The sequence below is a fragment of the Schistocerca piceifrons genome, chromosome 8, assembly GCF_021461385.2.
Source record: "Schistocerca piceifrons isolate TAMUIC-IGC-003096 chromosome 8, iqSchPice1.1, whole genome shotgun sequence".
NCBI classification, from domain to species: domain Eukaryota; kingdom Metazoa; phylum Arthropoda; class Insecta; order Orthoptera; family Acrididae; genus Schistocerca; species Schistocerca piceifrons.
In genome coordinates, this window is record NC_060145.1 from 410,512,166 (window position 1) to 410,537,621 (window position 25,456).

Consider the following 25,456-nt stretch of genomic DNA (forward strand, 5'->3'; position numbering starts at 1 on the left):
TTTATTTGGATGGAGCGAGTTAAGATGCCGGATACACATAGGTAACGGCTCTATTCTGTGGGGACACACCACAAATGTATTGTCTACATACCTCCAGAAGCGGGAAAGTTGGTGACTCGCCAACTGCAGCGCTTTCTTCTCAAAATCTTCCATAAAATAGTTGGCCACTGTGGGAGAAATAGGACTTCCCATGGTGACACGGTCCATTTGTTCAAAATATTGGTTATGGAATAAGAAATAAGTTGAGGTAAGAACATGGTTAAACAATACAACGTCTTTCTTACACTGATAAATGCTAATGAGTCCTGCAGAGGCACTTTTCATAAATAAAGATAGGACGTCGAAGCTAACCAAAATATCTGACACTTGTAGCTTAAGTGAATTCAGGTTCGCTAAATGTCCTCTGAATTTGGATATGGTGGTCACTTTCGCCTATGAGAGGTCCCAAAAATGAAGTCAGATGTTTAGCCAGGAAATAAGTAGTAGGAACTCCAATGTTGCTCATTATTGAGCGAAGAGGAGATTCGTCCTTATGTATCTTCAGTAGACAGAACAGTCTTGGGGGAACTGAAACCTTTTGGTGCAGGCCCTTAATGTCTTTAGTTAGAATAGATCTCTTCTTGAGAAGGTCTAATGTTTTGCTATGGATCTTGCACATCAGATCCTCTCTTTGCTTGCTATAAACACGATCATCGAGTAGCACCTCTGTCTTGCCGTTGTATTCAATTCCTGTAAGAAGGACAGTCACGTTCTGCTTGTCAGCAGATAGAATGACAAAGTCTTTGTCCACCTTCAAGTCTAGCAGAGCCTTCCTTTCTGCTGAACTGATATTAAAACCTTTTGGTGGAGCTCATGTTAAAATTTGACAGGTGTCCCTCCTAATCTCTTCTGCAATGTCACTAGGTAATTTCAAAATTGCCTCTTCTACGCCAGCTGTCACTCTCATATAGGGTATGTCCCAGATCTCAGTGCGTAGTTACTTTTCTCGACCACTGAAAACACATAATAATACAGCATCCTGCCCATGAGACTGAACATGGTGCATCTATGTCCTGCATTCCCTTCTTGTGGTTGGGCCTCGAGACAACTTTACTTGGATATTCAGTGAGCCTTAGCTTGTTGTTGAGATCAGTCAGCTAGCACCCACGCAGCACTATCTACCCAATCCCAGAATGCAGCTGAAATATTTGAAGAAATCTTTAGATGCAGTGATAGTAATTTCATGGACACCATTTGCAGTTTCCATATTGTATAACATAACCTCTCTCTTAACAGGGCTGCGCATGCTTGTCATTTAATTCTTGCACTCAATAGGATGTTTAAATTTAATAAGATGATATGGTACAGTATCAAACACATTTTGGAAATCTTGAAAGACAAAACCTACCTGTTCTTGTGTATGAATACAGTAAACTTTCACAGAGTGGTTATTCTTGAATTCATACTGATCAGTTGAGTGACACTTCTTTTCAATCACAGTAATCCAATATTTGAGCTTACAATTTGCTATTTAGTCTCCAGTTTTTTTTTAGTGTGCAGTCACAATAGAGTCATTTTGATTATCTGAAATTAAATCCAGATGGCAGATTTTTTTTTTAATATGATTTTTCTGTTATTTGATGAGGAAGTAAGTTGCAGTAATTGTGCAGAAATTCTTAGGGTCCACATACACTGTTGTAAGTTCTCAACACTGCAGGTGTAATTGAGATACATTGTGAGCATACCAGATATACTGCAGAGATAAGAATGCCTGTTAGCACCCTCACAGTACAACATGAATTCTATGTTTGATTGGGTCAGCACAAAATATCGGTACTACCAGAGCACCACTGTGATTATGGGCAGCTTATACAGTTCCAGGCACCCACAATACTTGTGAGACACCCATGACTGCACACACGCAACATAAGAGGAGCAATGGAAGACCTGAAGAAACCTAACATCCATAGAGAGGACATTTACAGTCTTGCAATGTCCTGATTGCCAGCAATCCCAATTTGATGAGCCAAGTGCACTTGGTGAACAACAGCCTCACTAGCCATAGCCACAATCAGTTACACAAACATCACATGCATTGTCTTTCCACAACTAAGAACAGGAAAACATGCCTCCTGTAAGCTTGTTGATCTGCAGTGGGCTACCAGTTAATCACATTCAGAAGCCAAATGATCCATGTAGTCAACAGTGGTATTTTAGGGCCAAAACTTTGATATCAGTGACTTTATGGCACTGTTAAAAATACAATATACTGATTTCTGATGTCGCTGCAGAACAACAGTTACACAATAATTTTTAAATGAACACATTGCCATTTGACTGCAATGTTGTTTGTTTAATTACGACATGGCTTTTGGTCAGCCTTTTATGCCATTTTCAAGTGATTGCTAAAAGCACAAACAATTCTTTTAACCTCAGAAAATGTCGTAATACTTTCTGATACACTGTGTCTGTAGACTTGCATCATACAAACAATATTTAATTGTCTTGCTATTTGTTACAATAAGAAATAGTATGAGGCATTTTACTTCTATATAGCCCATTGTCTTCCAATATCAGTAAGTGTGACAAAGGTATTATGAACCAATGAACAACATTAAAAAATTTAAAAAAATAAAAGAAAAGAAAAAACCCATGTACATGAGCTGTATGAATATTGTATATATTAGATGCTGTACTGTGGCTTGTATGTACAAATGCATCTTTTTGTTGCTTCTGTGATTGGCAATATGTATGTTACACCTTCCTTGAGTCACATCATATCTATGTTTAATGGTTTTATGTTCGTTGCTAATAAGATATTATGTACATGTGTACTGATGTATTACTGCTTAATTAAACCAGATTTGTTTTATTTAAGTATTTTCCTACTAAGGACCAGTTACTGCAGACTATAGAATTTATAACACATTATTACATTTCTGAAGGCGTATCACAGCTGTTATACAGGGTGTTATAACAAGGTACGGCCAAACTTTCAGGAAACATTCCTCACACACACAAAGAAAGAAAATATGTTATGTGGACATGTGTCCGGAAACGCTTACTTTCCATCACAGCTGTTATACAGGGTGTTACAAAAAGGTACGGCCAAACTTTCAGGAAACGTTCCTCACACACAAAGAAAGAAAATATGTTACCTGGACATGTGTCCGGAAATGCTTACTTTCCATGTTAGAGCTCATTTTATTACTTCTCTTCAAATCACATTAATCCTGGAATGGAAACACACAGCAACAGAACGTACCAGTGTGACTTCAAACACTTTGTTACAGGAAATGTTCAAAATGTCCTCCGTTAGCGAGGATACATGCATCCACCCTCCGTCGCATGGAATCCCTGATGCACTGATGCAGCCCTGGAGAATGGCGTATTGTATCACAGCCATCCACAATACGAGCACGAAGAGTCTCTACATTTGGTACCGGGGTTGCGTAGGCAAGAGCTTTCAAATGCCCCCATAAATGAAAGTCAAGAGGGTTGAGGTCAGGAGAGCGTGGAGACCATGGAATTGGTCCGTCTCTACCAATCCATCAGTCACCGAATCTGTTGTTGAGAAGCGTACAAACACTTCAACTGAAATGTGCAGGAGCTCCATCGTGCATAAACCACATGTTGTGTTGTACTTGCAAAGGCACATGTTCTTGCAGCATAGGTAGAGTATCCTGTACGAAATCATGATAGCATGCTCCATTGAGCGTAGGTGGAAGAAACTAAAATGAGCTCTGACATGCAAATTAAGTGTTTCCAGACACATGTCCACATAACAGCTTTTCTTTATTTGTGTGTGAGGAATGTTTCCTGAAAGTTTGGCCGTACCTTTTTGTAACACCCTGTATATTTTATTTATGTATTTTGCATCATATGCAAGTGTGGATGCTGCACTGTTGTGGTGCAGTTACAGTCCCTTATTCTCTATTCCCATTTATCTCCCTTGGCTCCCCACCTTCCCTACTCTCCACACATTTTTAACCAACCACCCCCACTCCCCTCCCTCTAATACCTAGTTCTAATACTACATTTCCTTCCCTTCCAGTTCACTATTACTCTTACATCCACAAGCTAAACATACAACAAGTATTATATACATAGCCTCTAAGTCAAGTCAAAGTTTGTAAATTCCGTCATTGTACTGTCCTTAGTTAACATCCTTGTAATGAATAAGATCTGTATCTATTGTAATTAAGATAGACTGTACACATACATGAATCTATTTACAGTATGTAACACCAAAATAGATTTCATTAGGATTTTTCCCTACTAAGGGACGACCACTCTACTTCAAGCAAGTGCAATGCATGTTTACATTTCCACAAGCATAGTATGATTACTACATATTTTCCTAGTTTTACTATATTTCATAAATATTGCACTGTGACTGCAGTCTCATATTTCCTATCCCATCCCACACCCCTACTCCCTCCCATCCCTCCTGTGTCTTCTGGTCTCTCTCCCATTCCATCATCCCCAGCTCTCCAGCCGGACAGTATTATTATACCAATGTAATCCAATGCATTACCATTCTCCTCCACCCAGCTGCCCCACCCCCCACTGCCCCCTGTTCCTTAATGCTTTGTTGGGGTTCTATATCTCAGTCTCTTGTAACACCCCCCCCCCCTCCCCCTATTTTGGAGCTTTCAATCACTTACCTGTTCTATCCCCCACCCCCCATCTACCACCCCAACTTTATCCCACATCTGCACTCTCATTTTGATCTTTCCTGCTTTAACATGTCCCTTCTGTCATTTTATCCAACCCCCCCCCCCCCTCCCCCCAAATCTGTATCACCAACACACACACACACCTTTCCAACTATCATTTACCCCCTTCCCACCCCAACACTACCCTCCCATCGCTGTTTCAACTCCTGTTGTTAACTTTCATATTTTTATTATCAATAGCACTTACTATATCTTTTAGTGATTAATTGTCTTTGAATTTTATTTTATTTTGCTCCTTTTACACTTAAGTTCCTCACCCAACTTAATGTGGGTTCACTTACAGTTGTTGACAATTTGTTGTATACATGTTTATTGCCAATTTTAGTATTCAGTTGTTCTATTGCCCATACTCTTTGATTTCGCTATAATTACGACTCACTAGTATTTACTGATCTTTTTACAAGATGATCATTTTACATCTGGCATTTTGTTGGGAGTAAATATTTTTCTCAATTTATGGCCAATTTTGAGCTCGATGTCCTGCAAAATATGTTAACAACATAAACTGTAAGTACATTCCAGTATTTCGTAATTATACACTAATTTACATACATTAATTAAGCCACTTTACAACTTTTGAAATTTCACATGGCCTTACTGTAAGCAATTTTTGCTTTTAGCAATCACCTGAAAATGGCATAAAATGCCATATAATAAACAATACAGTAAAACGGTGATGTGTTCATTTAAAATACACACACACACACACACACACACACACACACACACACACACTAACTTAAGCACCCATTCCCATGACTCCTAACTAAATTAGTCTATGGTCTCAGGTATATTGCTGTAAAATGACCAAATCGTCAGTTATTTTAGCATTTTATAAAATAAATTGAAAGTACACTCAGAGTGATCTTAATGTTAATGTATGAAATTTGGTGAATATTTAGATGTGAGCAGTGCATTAATGCTAACAGTTAAATGAAAAAGCATGAGTTTTAGGTATGATATTGCTGTTGCTGTTTTATCCAGAATATGTGCTGACTCTCTAAGTTCTCATCTTATAGTAGTTTGACTACAGTATCTTAATCCTCAAGTTGTATGTTGTGGCAGAGTTAGTGGCCTAAGCTATATAAGCAATAGCGAAACACAGAGTATACTCTGAGTTCCTCATCAAACCTCTAGTGGCATCAAGGGACCAATGATATGTTTCAGAAGACTGTCAAGAGGTAGGGAGGGGGAGGGGGAGGGAGAGAGAGAGAGAGAGAGAGAGAGAGAGAGAGAGAGAGACTGACGTATTGGCATCTAAGCATCTCAAAACAGAAGTTTTTCTACACCCAAAAAATTCAAGTAACAGACCTCGAGGCGTTCTGTAGTTTCAAATATTGTATGAATAATTTTTATTGCTTCTATCATTATACAATTGCTTCATCATTTCCTTTCCTTGTGTGTACTGGAATTTAATTTCTCTTCTATTAAACAGCTACTTTCTCCCTTACTTCATGTGGCGATCAAAGAGTGAGTTTTCTAACCTCATTCTCACATTGCTACTCTTGTCAAGTTATATACCTACTTTAATGGCATTCAGTGATATGTTTATCTCATTTCTGATGTGCTAATGAAGGAATAATATCCACTGACCTGTTGAGTAACTATCTCACTGAAGATATTACACAAGTATGAAACTGTTAGTTTTTATCAGCACAGTTTCACGAGTTTTTATTGATCATCTGATTGACAACAGTGCAGAAGCTATTATATATAAGGTCAGCAGCAATTTTCCAACCCTACAGCCAGCCCCTAGCAGAACCCAATTAAATTCAGAGGCAATAAATCCTACAGGACGAAAATTTACTGCCATATCAGACAATATTCTCCACTTTCATTTGTATGATACTGACTAAAACAAGACATCCACAGAAAAGTGGTACAGGGAAGATATAAAACTTCACCAGCATCAACTAAATGCTGGACAAAGGTTTCCTCTAGACTTTTCTAGGCATTTCAGACATCAGTGGTACACATCCATCTTGTTCCTACATGCTTTCTGATGTCATATACACAGTTTTCATAATAATGTTCCCTTGTTCTGGGAGAAAACATTTAAGTGGTTGGGTGGGGAGGACCTTTGCTATTTAATTCCTGAACCGCATTTAATTCTTTGAAGCTGGTTTTACAAACTGAGTATACAAAAAAAAGTAAGTAAGATTTACAAATTAATGTTTCCGTCAACCGTAGGTTCTATTTGTTCATGTGTCTTGAGTCACTTCATAGGTACAAACAGTTACATCAACATTCAAATTGGGAGTTGGGAATCATTATAAGAAAATAATTAGCACTTTCCAAATAATAAGTATATATTTCAGACAGTTCATATCCCCTATCACTAAAATATATGATCACTACAGACAGAAAAATAAGGGTTGTCTCAACATGACTGCAGAAAATTCTACTACATGAACAAAATGAAACTCAAATGGCGCTTCATAAAGATAGACATTTGTACGTATTTTCGTAAATATACTTAAATGTATATAGTATATAATATGTGGAGAAGGAAACTGCGAAATTATCTAAAAGGGTGCATACAAAGAAGGAATCATATACAAAGCACTCATTATTAAAAACACACTGTAACAGTATCCAAATCCTTTTATTTACAAACAAACTTTATTAAACACATATTTACAAAATAAATACTGTAAAATGAGAACCATTCACATTCTCTGCATTCTAATCAAACTACAAGAAACTGACTGATGCTGCGATAGTAATCTCTGTGCAAAATGGACTGAAGTTCATCATTATTGAGCCACTGAAAATCATTTAACTTATTCTTATTTGTTTTGACGTCACCAGAAAGGTACCGAGCTTTGAAGAAAAACACCTGTCGGAGAAAAATGGCATATAATATACTTTTCAGAATGTAATAAAACTGATAAATTTTATTTCATGCATGATGATATGAAAATAGAGTTGTTATAAAAAAAATTGTTATGTTAACATAAGTGAGAGGAAGGAATGCAAAATTAGACACACGGTTCTTCTAAAGAAGTGATTTAAGTGCCCTCATCAGTGTGTGTTGAGTGCATCTGATGATTTGTGAGTGAATGTGTGTACTTTAGCTAGAAAAAGTGCAAGAGCTCCAAAGCTAGAGTGAATGCTGCTTCCTGTTACGTGTTTCTGTAATCCACTCAGTCTGCTGATTGGCTAAGGTGCATAATAAGAAAGGCAGCTTGGTCACTCAGCATGAACCGACAGATGTCTCTGAATCTCTGCAGTTTGCTCACAGTACCATGGCCCTTCCTAGCAGTAATATTCTGAATAGTTTTCATAGCAAAGTATTGAAAGAGATTCATAAGTTTTCAAACACTTGCATTATATATTAAATGGATCAAACTACTTATAGCTACCCAGTTTTGTTTGTCCTAAAAGCGCCCATGATATTGATTTGAAAAGCCGTGTTTTTTTCAGCACATAAAATAGACAATGCCTGTGAAAGAACTGATATACCCAGTTTGCAGATGTAAATTACATCTGAAATACATTTCATAACATTGCCGGTAATATGGGATTATTATGGAGATAGACACCTCGAGATTAGACAGCACAACATTCTAAAAAGTGGAAGTCCCAAACTAGAAAAGAAACTAATTTCAGGTTTGTAACTTGGCATGCTCTGAGGGCATTTACGTAGGAGACACCTACAAAACACTCATTCTTTGTCCCATCTTTGAATATTTCCCAAGCACGTGGGACTTACACTAAACTAAATACACATAACAGAGGATAATAATTTAACCTTAGACTGGCTTATCCAGTTTAATGGAGACTCTGTACCATGTCGCAACATGACGTTCTCCACTTTAACAAATCACTGCCAGTGATGAAAAGAAGTGATAAATAAAAAATAAATGAATGTTACACCAAAGCAGAATAGTTCAAACATGATAGGTACTACCAATAAACACACTCTCATAGTTTAGTGAATAAATTATTTCTTCCTATAAAACTCATGTAAGTCATGATAACGAAGTTGGCAGATTTTCAGTTACAAGGACAGAAAAGGAAGTAACTGAATCTAAAATTGCAATGAAAGTACCATTTGAAGATTTAATGAGCTGTTGCTTTACTCTGTCTCTAATGCGTGGGATTACAAAATATTGGTTGCACAGATATTTACTGGTTCATGCTGAATGACCAAGCTGCCTTTCTTATGACATCATAAACGTTAGCCAGTAAGCATTTAACCTTGCATGATGCCATTTTGCCACAAACAGCAGGTGGTGTGTAGGCCCATTAAGGACTTAGAAAGGTTCCTCTTATTAGTAAAATAGTTTCTCAAAATGAGAAATGAAAACTCTCCCGTAGGCAGAAATGTTTTCAAGTAATATAGGTTATGTAATGTCTTTCCAAACTATAACAAAAATCTTGATTAGACCACATCTTTCACGCTTTATATTAAATTATCTTTAGTGATCATTGTAATAACATAGTTTTTCTTTCGAATCTGTTTGCGAAAACCAAAAACAGTTCTCATGTTTTAAACTGCTTCTTAAACAGTATTAAATTACTAGTATTACTCATAATGTTTTGTTCCTATTTCATTCCTAACGTTCTTCTGCAAACAGGTGTTCAGTTTTAGTACACTGTACTTTACTGACAAGGTAGGTTGTGTGTGTGTGTGTGTGTGTGTGTGTGTGTGTGTGTGTGTGTGTGTGTGTGTGTAAGTGCGCACAATTTTTAGCTGTTTGCGTTATCTTTTCATAAGGTCCCTTTAATGTGTTCAAAAGTGTGCATGTGCAGAGTGTAGAGTGTAGTGTATTCATTTATAACTTTTCACCAACAAAATTCATGTTAAAATCATTTGGTTGCAGATGGCAAGCTATAAGTATAGGATAATGTATAAATTGTCTGACATAACCTCGGAATGTAAAATTAAGGTACTGACAAAATCAAACAAAAACTGTCTTTAGGCCTAGTTTTCGTAGATGAGTTATCACTTACAATATATTCAGATTTGTTGGATTTGAATACAGAAAACCCACTGATAATGGCACAGAGGTGTTTTGGTCACATGAAAAAAACAGTTTTTTGCATAAAGGATGGACCTTATATCCAAGAATAATGACACATAAACTGCTAGGATTCAAATCAAACTGTTAAAGGAAACCAACGAATGAATTGGCCTGCAGACATAATTTGAAAAAAAACAGAACAACTAACATCAGAGATGCCTCCAACATCCCTAGACGAAATATGAAGACATTAGCAGTGAAGAAAAATTTTAGCTGTGCAGACAAATTTAAGTAACTGTGTGAGATCTGCATGAAAAATGGACTGGACAAGGAAGCACTAAAGGAATGAATAAACAAACTTGAAGCACCTACCAAATGTCACCTATATCGACAATAAAAAACGTCTTTCACTAAACACTAAGATACTTCACTCTGAAATGGTTCTGAAGCCAGTAGTTATGTATGCAGCTGAAACATTATCTCTTAATGCAAATAAAGACCTCCTTGAAGAACTTGAGAGAAAAGAGTGCAATATCATTATGGTGATCATCGGATCCTATTACAAGAATAGTATCCACCACAAAAGATCCAATACGGAAGTTTAAGGCAAAATACAAAAAATTACAGACTCAATCTCCAAAAAATGTGTGCAATTTGGTAGTCATCTCAAACAAATGGAAGGAACAGGTTGATCAAGAAGATCCTCCACTTTTTTTATTCAAATCCCATAACCACAACAATGCCCTTGTTTAAAAATACTGAGAATACTTCCAAACGCACAAATAAAGCCTGACAACACCTGTGAGACAGATAGCTTCCGTAAGAATATAGCGTCGAACATGCTACACCAAGATGAGCAACCAAAAAGTAGACATTGTGCCCTTAGATGGAGGTGTGTAAAGAAGTCCACTCACAAAGAGTGAAGGAAAGAAATCTGGGCTTCAAAGAAAGCAAAGCTCAATGTCAAATGTAAGAGGATTTAACATGGTTTTAAATGGTCCCAGAGAAATAATAATAATAATAATAATAATAATAATAATAATAATAATAATAATAACACAAAAGGACAAATGCTAGTAATACTCTGTCTGGGCTAAAATGGTACAGTAAATAAATTGATATTGCTTGTCTACCGTGATTAAGTCTTCCAACTCTCGACTTTCTGCTTATGTAGTGATTAAATACCAGATTCATGAAAGTGAGCACACCAATACTTTGCAAGCAATATGGCATGATGATTTAAAGTCACTAACCTCTTATTCCCCTCATATTACAGGCAACTTCCTCCTCCTCCTCCTCCTCCTCCTCCCACCCCCCCCCCCCTCCAAGGGCATTTACAACAACGTAAGTTATTATATTAAAATGTAAGGGAAATCACAAATAAAATTACTGGAGAAATTATGAAATCAGTTAAATATGCAGACTCAACACAGTGAAATTTGACCTCATGGAATACAAAAAGGAAGAACACTTAATGTTTGCTTTCTTTTTCAGACTGAGTAAAAAGGTAGGAACCCTTATTTAGTCATACGGTACATAGTTCTAAGACAAAACAAACAGCACCTTCTTAATGATGTGGTATGAGCTAGGGCTTCAGTGTCAACAGTTGCTCGCTACTACATGGGAATATATCAGTAGAACCTTATGGATGAGTTCTAAATGTCCTGCATGTAATAAAACAAATTACACTATTTCATTATTAATGTACTACCTACTTGTTCTTCAAACAAAATTCTGGTTTGTGAAGCTTCAAATACCTTACCTTAGCTCCAACTGATTCATTGCGAACTGCTGTTGGGTACCTATACTTATAGAATCCACATGGAGCATTTCCAATGAACTGAACCCTTAAATTATTTCCGCAACTTTCCTTAAGGACTCGCTCTGCAGCCTACAGAACAAGAAGGGAAAAAAAAAAAATAACTTTCTCAGAATTTCCTAAGTGTCTTTTAAACAAGTCATTTTAAGTACACTTGAAAACATTTTCAAGTAAAATGATAAATATTTTGATTTAGTACCTGAACAGCACAGCAAAGTGCTGTTTTCTTTTTTTAAATAAATAAATAAATATGAGTTTTAGTTATGAAGACTATTACGTGAAAATATACTCAAGCAAAGATTCTTACTGAAAATAAGTAAAATGATCAACTTTCCCCAAAGTTCTAAGATGTCTTTACCACTGGTTACTTCCCCATTCCCAAGAGCTCTTCCCATCACATGTGTATTTCTGGAATCATTCCTACTTGTCTTACATTTGCTTCTGTTCTCCTAAGATCTTCATTTACAAAACACATTTTGCCCACCTTTAGTATAAGCGGCAGTCAAATAAAAAGGCGACAGACAGAAAAAGGTAAAAAAACTGTGTATTATTTAAAAAGTAATTACCATAACTGTTACTACATTTATCCCACTGTGAGATAAAATGGCCAATGCCTTCATAGAAAAATGCTTGCAGTTGTCTACAGAACCATGATTGTACACAGGCATGCATCTCTTTGTCTGAAGCTATGAATGTCTTATTTCAGGGCTCCTAAAACATCAGATGGGGAGATACCGGGACTCTATAGTGGATGTGTTGGGGGCTTACTAAAGAAATTTTTGCAGCTTGGCAATATGTGCATGTGTACAGTTCGCTGACCTGTGTGGTGAATTTTATTTTGTGACCTTGACCTGAATGGAGAGTAAATCCAGTTTCATTTAAACTTTACATAAGATAAGACACACCAAGTTATTACAAAAGAGTCGTTTACCCCATTGGGGAAAACTGAAACCTGCATGCTCGGTTTGAAATATGTTACACATCAGCGCGTGATTGAGCTGTCCAGTAAATCATGTACAATAGTTGCAAATGTGTGTGGACTTAAAGCACGAAGTTGGAAATTAATTTTGAGACAAGTGCTGATTTTGACAAAAATTAAGCAAAAGTTTATTCAAAATATCGAGGTCCAGTTTAAATTGAGACATGTACCACTTTATTGATTATGTTGCCTAGCAACACTGTAAGGCAGCTTAATTAATTCATTAGAATGATTTGCGATGTAGTAAAGCCCATTACACACACAAAATGTTACACAAAGTTTGCTGACTGCATGAGAGTGTTTTTCTTTCCACAAATGCCAATAAACCGGCAATTTCAAAAGTTAAATTATTAACTGTTGTGTAACTTCAGTGATTGTTCAACACCACTGCGGAACTTGTTGTATCATGTCTCTTCACAAGGGATCTCAAGAAGCCGGGATATACAAGAAGAGAAAGACTTAAGAAGAGGCATCGGCATAATGGCACAGTTTTTAAGCCAGACTGCAGAAACGGAAATCATCATAACTGCATTACTGCACAGCCATAAAAAGCTGCAGTCAAAGCTCCTCCTCTTTCTAGGGTAGTACACGATCTACATACTCCAACAGAATACTGCTGAGTCTCAGAGAGTATTAGTGACACCCAATTATGATACGTTACTGTGCCATCTTGGACTACGAAGTCCTCTGACTGGTCATCCATTAAAGATCTTAGTATACTTGATCAGTATGTAATAGTAGATATTTCAACTACCAACTATAACAAGTGAGGAACAGTGTAGAGCAAGAACATGCCATTTTCAGTGATATAGAGATGGCACAACATTACATATATAGTATTCCAGCTATATTCAATGGGATGAAACTCTTCATAACAGTAACCAATTGGAATTGTATCTTCCATATTTTTTATTTAGGTTAGCACCAGCACCTCCCACTCCCCCCCCCCCCCCCACCCCCACACCTTTCTGCCACCCCTGTTCATGGAATGGAAAGAGGTGGAGGAAGATGCACAGGTAAGAGTGTAGAATATGGATAGAGAAATGGTAAAAAACAATGGGTAAGTGTGAGTAGGGGATGAGAGATGGGACTGTACGAAACTGTGATGTTCCACTACAGATAGAAAGTATGAACATGGAACATACAATGAAACCATATGTTCCTGTTGTCACTGTTGTGCTGGATGCAACACCAGGCTCTATATGACATCAGCATAAAAGTTATACTTCTGTCTGTTGGCATTAAAAGCTTAATTTCATAACATTCAAAATGCTTTAAAAAACGATCATTCAACAAGTTGATTTGCAACCCTTGTATCTTTACATTTGGATTAATTTTTCTTAAGTATGTGATAGAACTGTAGAAAAACAGATGCAATGACAGTTATGTTACATAAGTTTTCAGAAAAATAAAATGGTAATCTTCATGGTATGTTGGGTTAGTTGCATGACAACTTTAGCGTTCTCACAAAAATCTGGAGAGACAAGTGTGGTTAAAAGCAATAAAACAATAGGTTGAAGTCCTGACACAAAACAAAATATTAAGTTTCAGCACATATCTCATCTGGTAAGCTACCAATGAAACTAGCATGTAACACAGTTATTAGGCCTCTAGTATTTTCCTTGTTCATTTCTCTAGAAACTTAAGTTCTCCAAAGCCTCAAAATTTCAAATTTTGTCAATCTCTCTTGTTTGCATTACTCTTTCATTGTAGGTGAGGTAAAGTTATTTCTCCAAGAAATATGCGCGAGATTATTTTTATCAAAGTGATGATATTTTATAATCAGTTACACTGATGTACTACACTTGAAATATCGTAAACTCATGAAACTGTGTGGCCGGTTAATTGAAATTTGGCAAAACAGGTAATGGATTGTGATATGTGGAGACAATATTGATTTTTGTGCAACAAAATTTTGCCCTCTTTTGCTTAAATTCATACCTATCATTCATTTTGGAGTTATTCAATAATTATATGGGAAATCTACCAGCATCATTAGTGAGTATTGCCTCACCTATCTTCAATGTATTTTAATCATCATCTTGTACTGTTAAGTTAATTTCATTTTCAATTTATTAATATATTTAAAAATGAATATGTTTCTGAGAACTGTATGTGTAATAATACCTGTCGCATTGTTTCACCTTCAACACGCACGCCTTGAGGAAATGCCCACACATGGCCATTACCAATTTTCATTTGTCCCAAAAGCATTAAAGTTGTTGATAAACAACGTTCCAGTGATTTCTTATTGCCTTTACGATCTGCATCTGTGGGAAAAATTTTAATTTAGTATACCACACTCATTAACAAAAATTGATAATTTCACCACATTATTTTCAAAAAATATTTTCTCTTAATCATCAAATGTAACATACAACAGACAAGTTAAAAATCTTTGACATTCAAGTAACGAAAGAAAAAATCTATAATCACATACTACTAATATTAAAATATTGTCCTTGACTAGTATGTTGTTGTTGTTGTTTGTTTGGGAGGAAGAGACCAAACAGCAAGGTCATCGGTCTCATCGGATTAGAGAAGGATGTCAGCCGTGCCCTTTCAAAGGTACCATCCCGGCATTTGCCTGGATCAATTTAGGGAAATCACGGAAAACCTAAATCAGGATGGCCGGACGTGGGATTTAACCGTCGTCCTCCCAAATGCGAGTCCAGTGTGCTGACCACTGCGCCACCTCGCTCGGTCCATGACTAGTATGAAGAATTACAGTTTGTACAGAAACCAGATGGCAGTTAAAAGAGTTGAGGGACATGAAAGGAAAGCAGTGGTTCGGAAGGGAGTAAGACAGGGTTGTAATCTCTCCCTCATGTTATTCAATCTGTGTGTTGAGCAAGCAGTAAAGGAAACAAAACAAAAATTCGGAGTAGGCATTAAAATCCATGGAGAAGAAATAAAAACTTTGAAGTTTGCCGACGACATTGTAATTCTGTCAGAGACAGCAAAGGACTTGGAAGACCACTTGAACAGAATGGAAAATGTCTTGAAAGGAGGATACAAGATGAACATCAACAAAAGCAAAACGAGGATAATAGAATATAGTCAAATTAAGTCGGGTGATGCTGAGGGAATTAGATTAGGAAATGAGACACTTAAAGTAGTAAAGGAGTTTTGCTATTTGGGGAGCAAAATAACTGATGATGGTTGAAGTAGAGAGGATATACAATGTAGACTGGCAATGGCAAGAAAAGTGTTTCTGAAGAAGAGAAATTTGTTAACATCGAGTATCGATTTAAGTGTCAGGAAGTCGTGTCTGAAAGTATTTGTATGGAGTGTAGGCATGTATGGAAGCGAAACATGGACAATAAATAGTTCGGACAAGAAGAGAAAAGAAGCTTTCGAAAGTGGTGCTACAAAAAAATACTGAAGATTGGATGGGTAGATCACATAACTAATGAGGATGTATTGAACAGAATTGGGGAGGAGTTTGTGGCACAACTTGACAAGAAGAAGGGATCGGTTGGTAGGACATGTTCTAAGGCATCAGGGGATCACCAATTTAGTATTGGAGGGCAGTGTGGAGGGTAAAAATTATAGAGGGAGACCATGAGGTGAATACACTAAGCAGATTCAGAAGGATGTAGGTTGCAGTAGGTACTGGGAGATGAAGAAGCTAGCACAGGATAGAGTAGGATGGAGGAGTTGCATCAAACCAGTCTCAGGACTGAAGACCACAGCAACAACACAACATATCCCCTACATTGCATGTTAGGGTTTTTTTGTGTTGGCTATCCTTGGAATGCAACGATCGGTACTCTTTTGTTTCTGCTGTTTGTAAACAACATGCTTTCAAACACGAAGTTAGTTTTGTTCAAGTGTGATTGTGAGTAGTTGTTATAATTACATTTGTAGTGCTTGTTTACATGTGTTTAGTTGCGTTTACTGAAGATGATGAAACATAAAGGCATTTTCAAGAAACGACAATTTAGAGGAAACAAGTTTAGAAAGAATGGAATTTTCACTCTACAGCAGAGTGTTCGCTGATATGAAACTTCCTGGCAGATTAAAACTGTGTGCTGGACCGAGACTCGAACTCGGGACCTTTGGAGGCAATGAAGAGAGATGTTTGGGACATATTCTCCAGTAAGTCCTCTACTGATGATAAGCCATGTCATGGATTGTGTCCATCAGGAAAACATTTGTGGTGCTAATACAACAGGGCTCAGGCAACTGGAGAATCTTATTCTCACCAGCATTCTCTTCCTGCTACTGTTATTACTGCAGTTAAACCTATTTTCAGAGACTTGGCTCATCCTGACCTTCTAAGGAAATGTCTGCACGGGCAGACACAGAACCCAAATGAATGTTTCAACAGCATAATTTGGAACCGCCTTCCTAAAACTGTATTTGTAGACATGCATACAATGAAACTAGGGGTTCATGATGCTGTTATTACATTCAATTGTGGTAGTGCCGGAATGTGTTGGGTACTGAACAAGCTGGGAATTAATCCTGGTGAAAATATGATCACTGGGCTGCAACACTGCAATTAAATGAGGATAGCCAGTGCAAACAGGTCTGCATCTAATATGGCCAAGAAAGCAAGACAAACATCCAGGAATGTGAAAAGGAAACCGAAAGACATGCTAGAGGCTAAAGAAGGGCTATCATATGCAGCAGGACAGTTTTAATTAACTGTAAGTAACAAATTTCAAAAGTTTTTTTCTTTAAAGTCAATTTCCCACAAACTAAAATTTTCAGTACATATGCTCCATCATATCAGAAACTATCATAGACAAATGAATGAAATTTTCAGAGACTCTGCATAACAAAAAAGCTACCTCTGGTACTACATTCATTAATATTCCCCCATTAGAAAGTTCACAAAAAATATTTCTTAATAACTATAAAATGGATAAATTAGATTTTAGTACAGTTGACACTATTAGCATCATGTAACATACAGTACAAATATTAAGATCCTACATCAAATAGTTTTTTCAAGAATGGGTCAAATACTTGCCTACATTAACATGGGTTAGATACACAGGGTGTGGGCCCCTTAAGGTACTGAAAGGTCATAAAAACAAAACAAATGAGAGCGAAACTTTATTTTTAACAGAGTTGACTGTGCACTATGGGGATGTTGTGGTGTGTGCAGACACTTTTAAATTCCTCTAATTACGGTACTTTCTGTCGTCCATTTTCCTGGAAGTAAGCTTTTTCTAGTTCAGTAAAATACAGAGAATCAATTTTTTGACAGTAATTCACATACGTCCTGTTAATGCAGTTAACCTCCTCCATATGTAACTTTATAGTCATTTGTTATATTTTCCAAACCAAATGTCTGTGAGAGCAGTGTCCACATTCCTGAAGCCAACAGATACCTGACTCTGCATCACATATTACAAATGATTTCGCATTTGTCATGTCACTAATCAAGCAAGTTCTTAAAAGCTAACAAGTGAAGTTCAAAAGACTAATGACCTCAGAAGTTGAGCCCCATAACGCTCAGAGCCATTTTGAAGTTCAAAATTTGCAATAAACACATACACAAATATCTCTAGTAATAAGTAATAGGTGTGGAACTAACTATCTGGGCACATCTTGCTTTTTACACCACGTGTTTTAATGCACGTGAAATTTGGTGCAAGCTAGTTTTCTTCAAAGTGGATACTGGGATAACTGATAGAACTTTCACCTTTTCACTGTACAATGCATGCAACTGAACAACTGAAATGATGTTTGAGGAAAATCCCTGACAATCTGTACTAGGATAGTTTGGTTTATTTTCTTATGAAGACAGAACTTCTATTCTGAAGAGATTGGTCAGCTTTGTTTTGATGAAATCATCCACAGCATCAGTAAATTCTCTGGCCTTTTAATATACACGTTTACAGACACAAAATCTATATTGTCCATACTATGGGAAATTACTTGTCCACTTGCTGTCATTATTGATATTCTGTCAAAGCATCTGGAACAGAGGAAGTTTTCTCACTGGAATCATATTTACTTAAAACAGGACTTGTACTCCCAACCTAAAGTCAGTCTCACTTTTTGCTAGTGTTATACATCTCTCTTTTTATGAACATGCAAATAATCAGTACGGTTCACTCTCTAGCAGAACATACACTAATGGCCATTAAAATTGCTACACCAAGAAGAAATGCAGATGATTAACGGGCACTCATTGGACAAATACATTATATTAGTACTGACATGTGATTACAGTTTCACGCAATTTGGGTGCATAGATCCTGAGAAATCAGTCCCCAGAACAACCAGAACAACCAACTCTAGCCATAATAACGGCCTTGATATGCCTGGGCATTGAGTCAAACAGAGCTTGGATGGTGTGTACAGGTACAGCTGCCCATACAGCTTCAACATGATACCACAGTTCATCAAGAGTAGTGACTGGCGTATTGTGATGAGCCAGTTGTTCGGCCACCATTGACCCTGACATTTTTATTGGTGAGAGATCTGAAGAATGTGCTGATCAGGGCAGCAGTCGAACATTTTACGTATCCAGAAAGGCCCGTACAGGACCTGCGACATGTGGTCGTGCATTATCCTGCTGAAATGTAGGGTTTCGCAGGGGTCGAATGAAGGGTACAGCTACATCTGAAATGTAACATCCACTGTTCAAAGTGCCGTCAATGCGAACAAGAGGTGACCGAGACATGTAACCAATGGCACCCCATACCATGATGCCGGGTGATACGCCAGTATGGCGATGACGAATACACGCTTCCAATGTGCGTTCACCGCAATGTCGCCAAACACGGATGCGACCATCATAATGCTGTAAACAGAACCTGGATTCATCCGAAAAAATGACGTTTTGCCATTTGTGCACCCAGGTTCATCGTTGAGTACACCATCACAGGCGCTCCTGCAGCTTCAAGGGTAACCACAGCCATGGTGTCTGAGCTGCTAGTGCATGCTCCTGCAAACGTCGTCGAACTGTTCATGCAGATGGTTGCTGTCTTACAAACGTCCCCATCTGTTGACTCGGGGATCGAGACGTGGCTGCACGATCCGTTGCAGCCATCCGGGTAAGACGCCTTCGACTGCTAGTGATATGAGGCCGTTGGGATCCAGCACGGCATTCTGTATTACCTTCCTGAACCTGCCGATTCCATATTCTGCTAACAGTCAATGGATGTCGACCAACTCGAGCAGCAAAGTCGCGGTACGATAAACTGCAATCACGATAGGCTACAATCTGATCTTTATTAAAGTCGGAAACATGATGGTATGCATTTCTCCTCCTTACACGAGGCATCACAACAACGTTTCACCAGGCAGCGTCGGTCAACTGTTGTTTGTGTATGAGAAATTGGTTGGAAAATTTCCTCATGTCAGCATGTTGTAGGTGTCGCCACCGGCTCCAACCTTGTGTGAATGTTCTGAAAAGCTAATCATTTGCATATCACAGCATCTTCTTCCTGTCAGTTAAATTTCGCATCTGTAGCATGTCATCTTTGTGGTGTAGCAATTTTAATGGGCAGTAGTGTACTTCAAATGCAATCACATAAAAATAAAATAAAACAGTAATTTCACAAAAGCTTATTGAGTTTAACATACAACATTATTTTGTTAACTGATACCTTAGTTTGTCGATTGATAATTGAATAATATACAGAAGAATACAAAAGAAAACTGAAGATGTGTTAGATTATAATCAGTCTGGCTTTAGTAAGAGTTAAGACACCAGACCAAAGAAAAATCAAGATGCTTTTTTAGTGTTTGTCGACCTCGAGAAAGCGCCCGACAATGTAAACTGGTGGAAGATGTTTGAAATTCTGCGAAAAATAGGGTTAAGCTATAGGGAAAGATGGGAAATATATAACATGTACAAGAGCCAAGAGGTTAAGGAATGAGGAGGTTCTCTGGAGAATCGGTGAGGAAAGGAATATACGAAAACAGGGAAAAGAAGAGACAGGATGGTAGGATAGCTTTTAAGGCATCAGGGAATAAGTTACATGGTACTAAAGGGAGCTGCACATGGTAAAAACTTTAGAGGAAGACACAGATTAGAATACATTCAGCAAATAATTGAGGATGTAGGTTGCAAGTGCTACACTGAGATGAGATGGAGAGGTTGGCACAGGAAAAAAATTCGGGGTGGGCCACATCAAACCAGTCAGGGGGGAAAAGAAAGTGAACTGTAAGTCCATGTATCCTCACCTTTATACACTTGACCAAACATGCAGAATCATCCAGACACTTTCAGATTATTCTAGAAGATTCTGTTACGTTCTGAAATGATCTCAAAGCTTGCATACTATTTCAAAGACTGACACTTTGTAGGGTTCTATTCACCAAGATAAAACTTTATTTGATTTATTGTTTTTATTCCACCATATTAGTCCAAGGGTTAATTTGAAGAATGTTTGTGAGATATTCCAGAACAAGATGGTGCGTTTCCCTTTTCTAGATATGTAGTAGCCTTTGATATACAGTTCTTGTAAAATTATCTGAATTTCTGGGATTGGTTATTTTGATTTATAAAATAATAGCAATAAAGGCATTAGATAAGGAAGTTAAAACACAAACACCGGTTAAAAAACTGTTAAACTGGAAAAGGGGAGTTCTTTTCTGTTCTTACTGTTGATAATGATTAACAGGAAAAATGGCACTTTATGAAGGAATTATTTTTGAACTTTAATAAAATGAAATGAGATTATTCGAGAAAAACATTTCCAAACTACTCAGAGCATCATATCTGAAATAAAATTACAAGTAACAAAATATTTTGAAACAAGATGGCGTTTCCCACTTTTAATGTATTAATTTTACTTGTGCATGACTAGTTTCAGCCTTCTAGGCCATTCTCAAGTGATATTGTCATTCTGTACAAAATACAATACATCATATTACTCTCCGAATATAAAATAATGATGGGAATGTAAATGTATTTTAAAGACATTTACCAGCAAAATTAGAAAATGCCACTTTCTTTTAATAGACCCATTGCTATGGTACCCAAAACAAAGAATGAATATTCTGAGCCAATACAGAGTTAATGCATTTTAATACACACATCAAAAAAAGTTTTGCATCACCTCAGTTCCAAGAGTTCCGGAAACTGTACAGAAAATTGGAACAGAGATCAACATAAACATCATTTCTGCCCTTTCTAATGCTCATGTTTGTACCACCATACAGCGAGATCTTCAGAAGTGGTGGTCCAGATTGCTGCACACACCGGTACCTCTTATACCCAGTAGCACATCCTCTTGCATTGATGCATGCCTGTATTCGTCATGGCATACTATCCACAAGTTCATTAAGGCACTCTCAGTCCAGACTGTGCCACTCTTCAACTGCGGTTTGGCATAGATCCCTCAGAGTGGTTGATGTGTCACATCGTCCCTAAACAGCCCTTTTCAATCTATCCCAGGCACAGTCAATAAGGTTCATGTCTGGAGAACATGCTGGCTGCACTAGTTGAGCGATGTCGTTATCTTGAAGGAAGTCATTCACAAGATGTGCATCATGGTTGCGTGAACTGTCATCCATGAAGACGCCAATATGCCGCTGATATGGTTGCACTATCAGTCAGAGGATGGCAATCACGTACCATACAGCCATTACAGCACCTTCCATGATCACCAACAGCATACATCAGCCCAAACAGCAGGGAATCTCCACCTTGCTGCACTCGTTGGACAGAGTGCCTAAGGCGTTCAGCCTGACCAGGTTGCCTCCAAACATGTCTCCGAGAATTGTCTGGTTGAAGCCTTATGCAACACTCATCGGTGAAGAGAACATGACGCCAATCCTGAGCGGTCCATGCGGCATGTTGTTGGGCCCAGCTGTATCACGCTGCATGGTGTTGTGGTTGCAAAGGTGGACCTCACCATGGACATCGGGAGTGGAGTTGGGCATCATGCAGCCTATTGTGCAGAGTTTGAATCATAACAAGACATCCTGTGGCTGCACAAAAAGCATTATTCAGAATTGTTGTGTTGCTGTCAGGGTTCCTCCTTGCCATAATCCGCAGGTAGTGGTCAACCACTGCAGTAGTAGCCCTTGGGTGGCCTGAGCGAGGCATGTCATCAACAGTTCCTGTCTCTCTCTATCTCCTCAATGTCCGAACAACATCGCTTTGGTTCACTCCGACATGCCTGGACACTTCCCCTGTTGAGAGCCCTTTCTGGCACAAAGTAACAATGTGTGACCACCTAGGCATGGTTGAACTACAGACAACACGAGCCGTGCACCTCCTTCCTGGTGGAATGCTGGAACTGTTTTGCTGTTAGACCCCTCCGTCTAACAGGTGCTGCTCATGCATCGTTGTTTACATCTTTGGGCAGGTTTAGTGACATCTCTGAACAGTCAAAGGTACTGTGTCTGTGATACAATATCCACTGTCAATGTCTATCTTCAGGAGTTCTGGGCACCAGGGAGATGCAAAACTTTTTTTGATGTGTATATTTAACCAAAAATTGCATGTCAAAAATGTCAACTGAGGTGCCACCTTTGGCAGCCTGTATCGCTAGCCAGGTTCCCTTTTATTTTACTTTTGGGGAAAAAAAAAAAAACTATTTTCTTGTCTTGTTTTCAATTTTAACACTTGTTCAGTTCAATGAAGGTGCCCTTCTATGTGAACTCTTGTTGACTACAATACAATTATGGCAGTGGATGCTGCTCTGAATGGTTAAAATATAGAGAAGTTTACTGATCTGATGTTATAATATCCTGGCACAAACAACATATAGCGTCCGACATGACAGCTGCTGCACGCTAGTGTGGAGAAGTAAAGTGTTGCATAGTGTGTGTACATGCAATGTTCTCGTGTTGTAACAGCTGAACCGCAGCTGTTATGGTAGTTCCACTTCAGCCAACACTTGGCCAACAGGTGGGATGTTTTTTTTTTTTTTACTCTTTGTGTGTGCTTGTGTATTTCTCCCTGCGTGATATTTATTTCTGAGTTATCTATGTTCCTCTTTTTTTTTCTTTTTTTGTCACTTTGGGTTACAATTCATTAGCTTCCTGTTTTCAGTGAATAAAGAGTTTCTTGTGAAGCTTACTCCTGTGGTGTCTGATTAATAATAATGATTAAGATGATCCGTTCTAATTACACCGAACCTGGCAAGTGGTGACTCTGACACGATACTCATGCTGAAGGAAATTAACTACAGCTGTTTTCCCTACTGAGGCCAGGGGATGTCTGGAGAATTTACTGTATCAAGACTAGCAGTCCACTTCGCATCGTTTTGGCCTGATAACCCCATCTTATGGAAACAAGTTTTTGTTGTGCTGGAATTACAGCCGATACCATGAAGTTCACACTTGTTGTTAGCCAGTCGGACCACCGTTTCGTCACCAAAGTGCAAGAAATTTTCAATGCACCCCAGAGGGACATTTCTAAAAGAAACTCAAGGCAGAGCTAATACGAAGAATTGCTGCTTCACAGGAAGACTGAATTTGTTTTTCTTACACAAGAAGACGTCGGTGATCGTAAGCCGTCACAATATCTGAGGTATCTGCACAGTAAAGTGAAAACTGTCACAGTGCCAGACAACTTATTGCATACTGGTACATCATGAAGCAGTAGATTACCAGCACAAATTATGGCGTAGTGGCATTACAAACTGACAGAAAACAACAGAGTGTGTTACCGCAGACATTGGAGGAACTGGTCTTTGAGCAACACTACATCTCCGCAAGGTAAGCAGCCTCTGTGTTGGTACCATTGCAGATTTGCCGAGAATGCATGAAAATGTACATCACTGTGCTTCCACCCAAATACCAGCGGCAGTCAATCGTAGGCGCCTGTCACCATCCAGGTGGCTGTTCATCAGCAAAAGAGATTCTGGCTTGAAATTTGTTATAGAAACTGGTTTGAACATCAGTATTCTGCCAGTCTTTGTTGGATCACTGTAGGCAACCAACTGTCTACAGCTGACAATAACTCGACTATTGCAACCTATGGAACACAGAGAATGGAGCTGATGTTAGGGCAACGTCATATGTTCACATGGAACTTCACTGTTGCAAACATCACAGACACCACCATCAGTGAATATCTCCTGGCACGTTACAACCAGTTCCTGGATATTGGCAAATGCCCAATTAGTGGACAGCATTACTGATTTAACTGTCATCAGTTGTCATCGCAATGAAACCATCTGTAGTGCAAAGGTCATGCAGGCACCTGAGGGTGAATGCAGTACATGTTAAAGCAGTTTCCTTATTCGATCAGACCACCCAGTACACCTGAACACATTCAACACAATACAACGCATTGCATCAGGACCGCAGATGGACCATCAGTGTCGTGCCAATGTATAAGTTTAGCACTGAGCCATATTGAAACCGCAAAAGCTGAATCTGACAGCATGCAGTGAGACGGCATTATTAGACCATTGAACAGTGTGTAGTCCTCTGCCTTACATCTGGTGCCAAAAGAAGGTGAGGCCTGGCACCTGTGTGAGATTACTGGGTACTGAATGTGAGAACAGTGCCATTTCTAAAGACTACAACTACGCATTACATGGTGCGATGATATTCAACATCTTACACTATGCTACAGCCTATACTCAGATACTGTGGCTAAAGAGGACATTCCAAAGACTGCAATTACGACACCATTCACTCTGTTTGAGTGTATGGGGGGCATGACCTTCAGATTACGAAATGCAACGCAGACATGGCAAAGATTCAGTGACTCTGTTATTCAAGGCCACCCATTCTGTTTTGCGTACCTGGACAATGTGCTCATGTTCTCGAAGACTGAAGAACAACAGCAACAATATCTACAAGAGGTGTTGAAGAGTTTGGAGCATTGTGGAGTCAGGATGAATGTCACCAAGTGTGTTTTTGGACAATCTGAAGTGACCTTCTTGGGACACAGAATCTCTACTGTGGGCTCCCTATCTCCGACACAGAAAGTGGACACAATTTTACAGTTACCTAGGCCAATCACAATCAAGGAATTTGTCGGTTCTTTGGTATGTTGAATCTTTATCACTGCCACCTGCCTCATGCAACATGC

General features: G+C 38.4%; 1 protein-coding gene across 1 annotated transcript in view; it reads right to left on the reverse strand.

The window, feature by feature from the left end:
• Positions 1-7,304: 7,304 nt before the first annotated feature.
• The window catches only part of LOC124711708 (39S ribosomal protein L46, mitochondrial), a 36,173-nt gene continuing 18,021 nt past the window's right edge, over positions 7,305-25,456 (reverse strand). The window contains exons 4-6 of the mRNA XM_047241911.1: positions 14,614-14,756; positions 11,451-11,579; positions 7,305-7,557 (exon numbers count right to left, since the gene is read on the reverse strand). Coding sequence (XP_047097867.1) covers positions 7,408-7,557; positions 11,451-11,579; positions 14,614-14,756 — 422 coding nt within the window. The 3' untranslated portion in view covers positions 7,305-7,407. The remainder of the gene's footprint in view (positions 7,558-11,450; positions 11,580-14,613; positions 14,757-25,456) is intronic.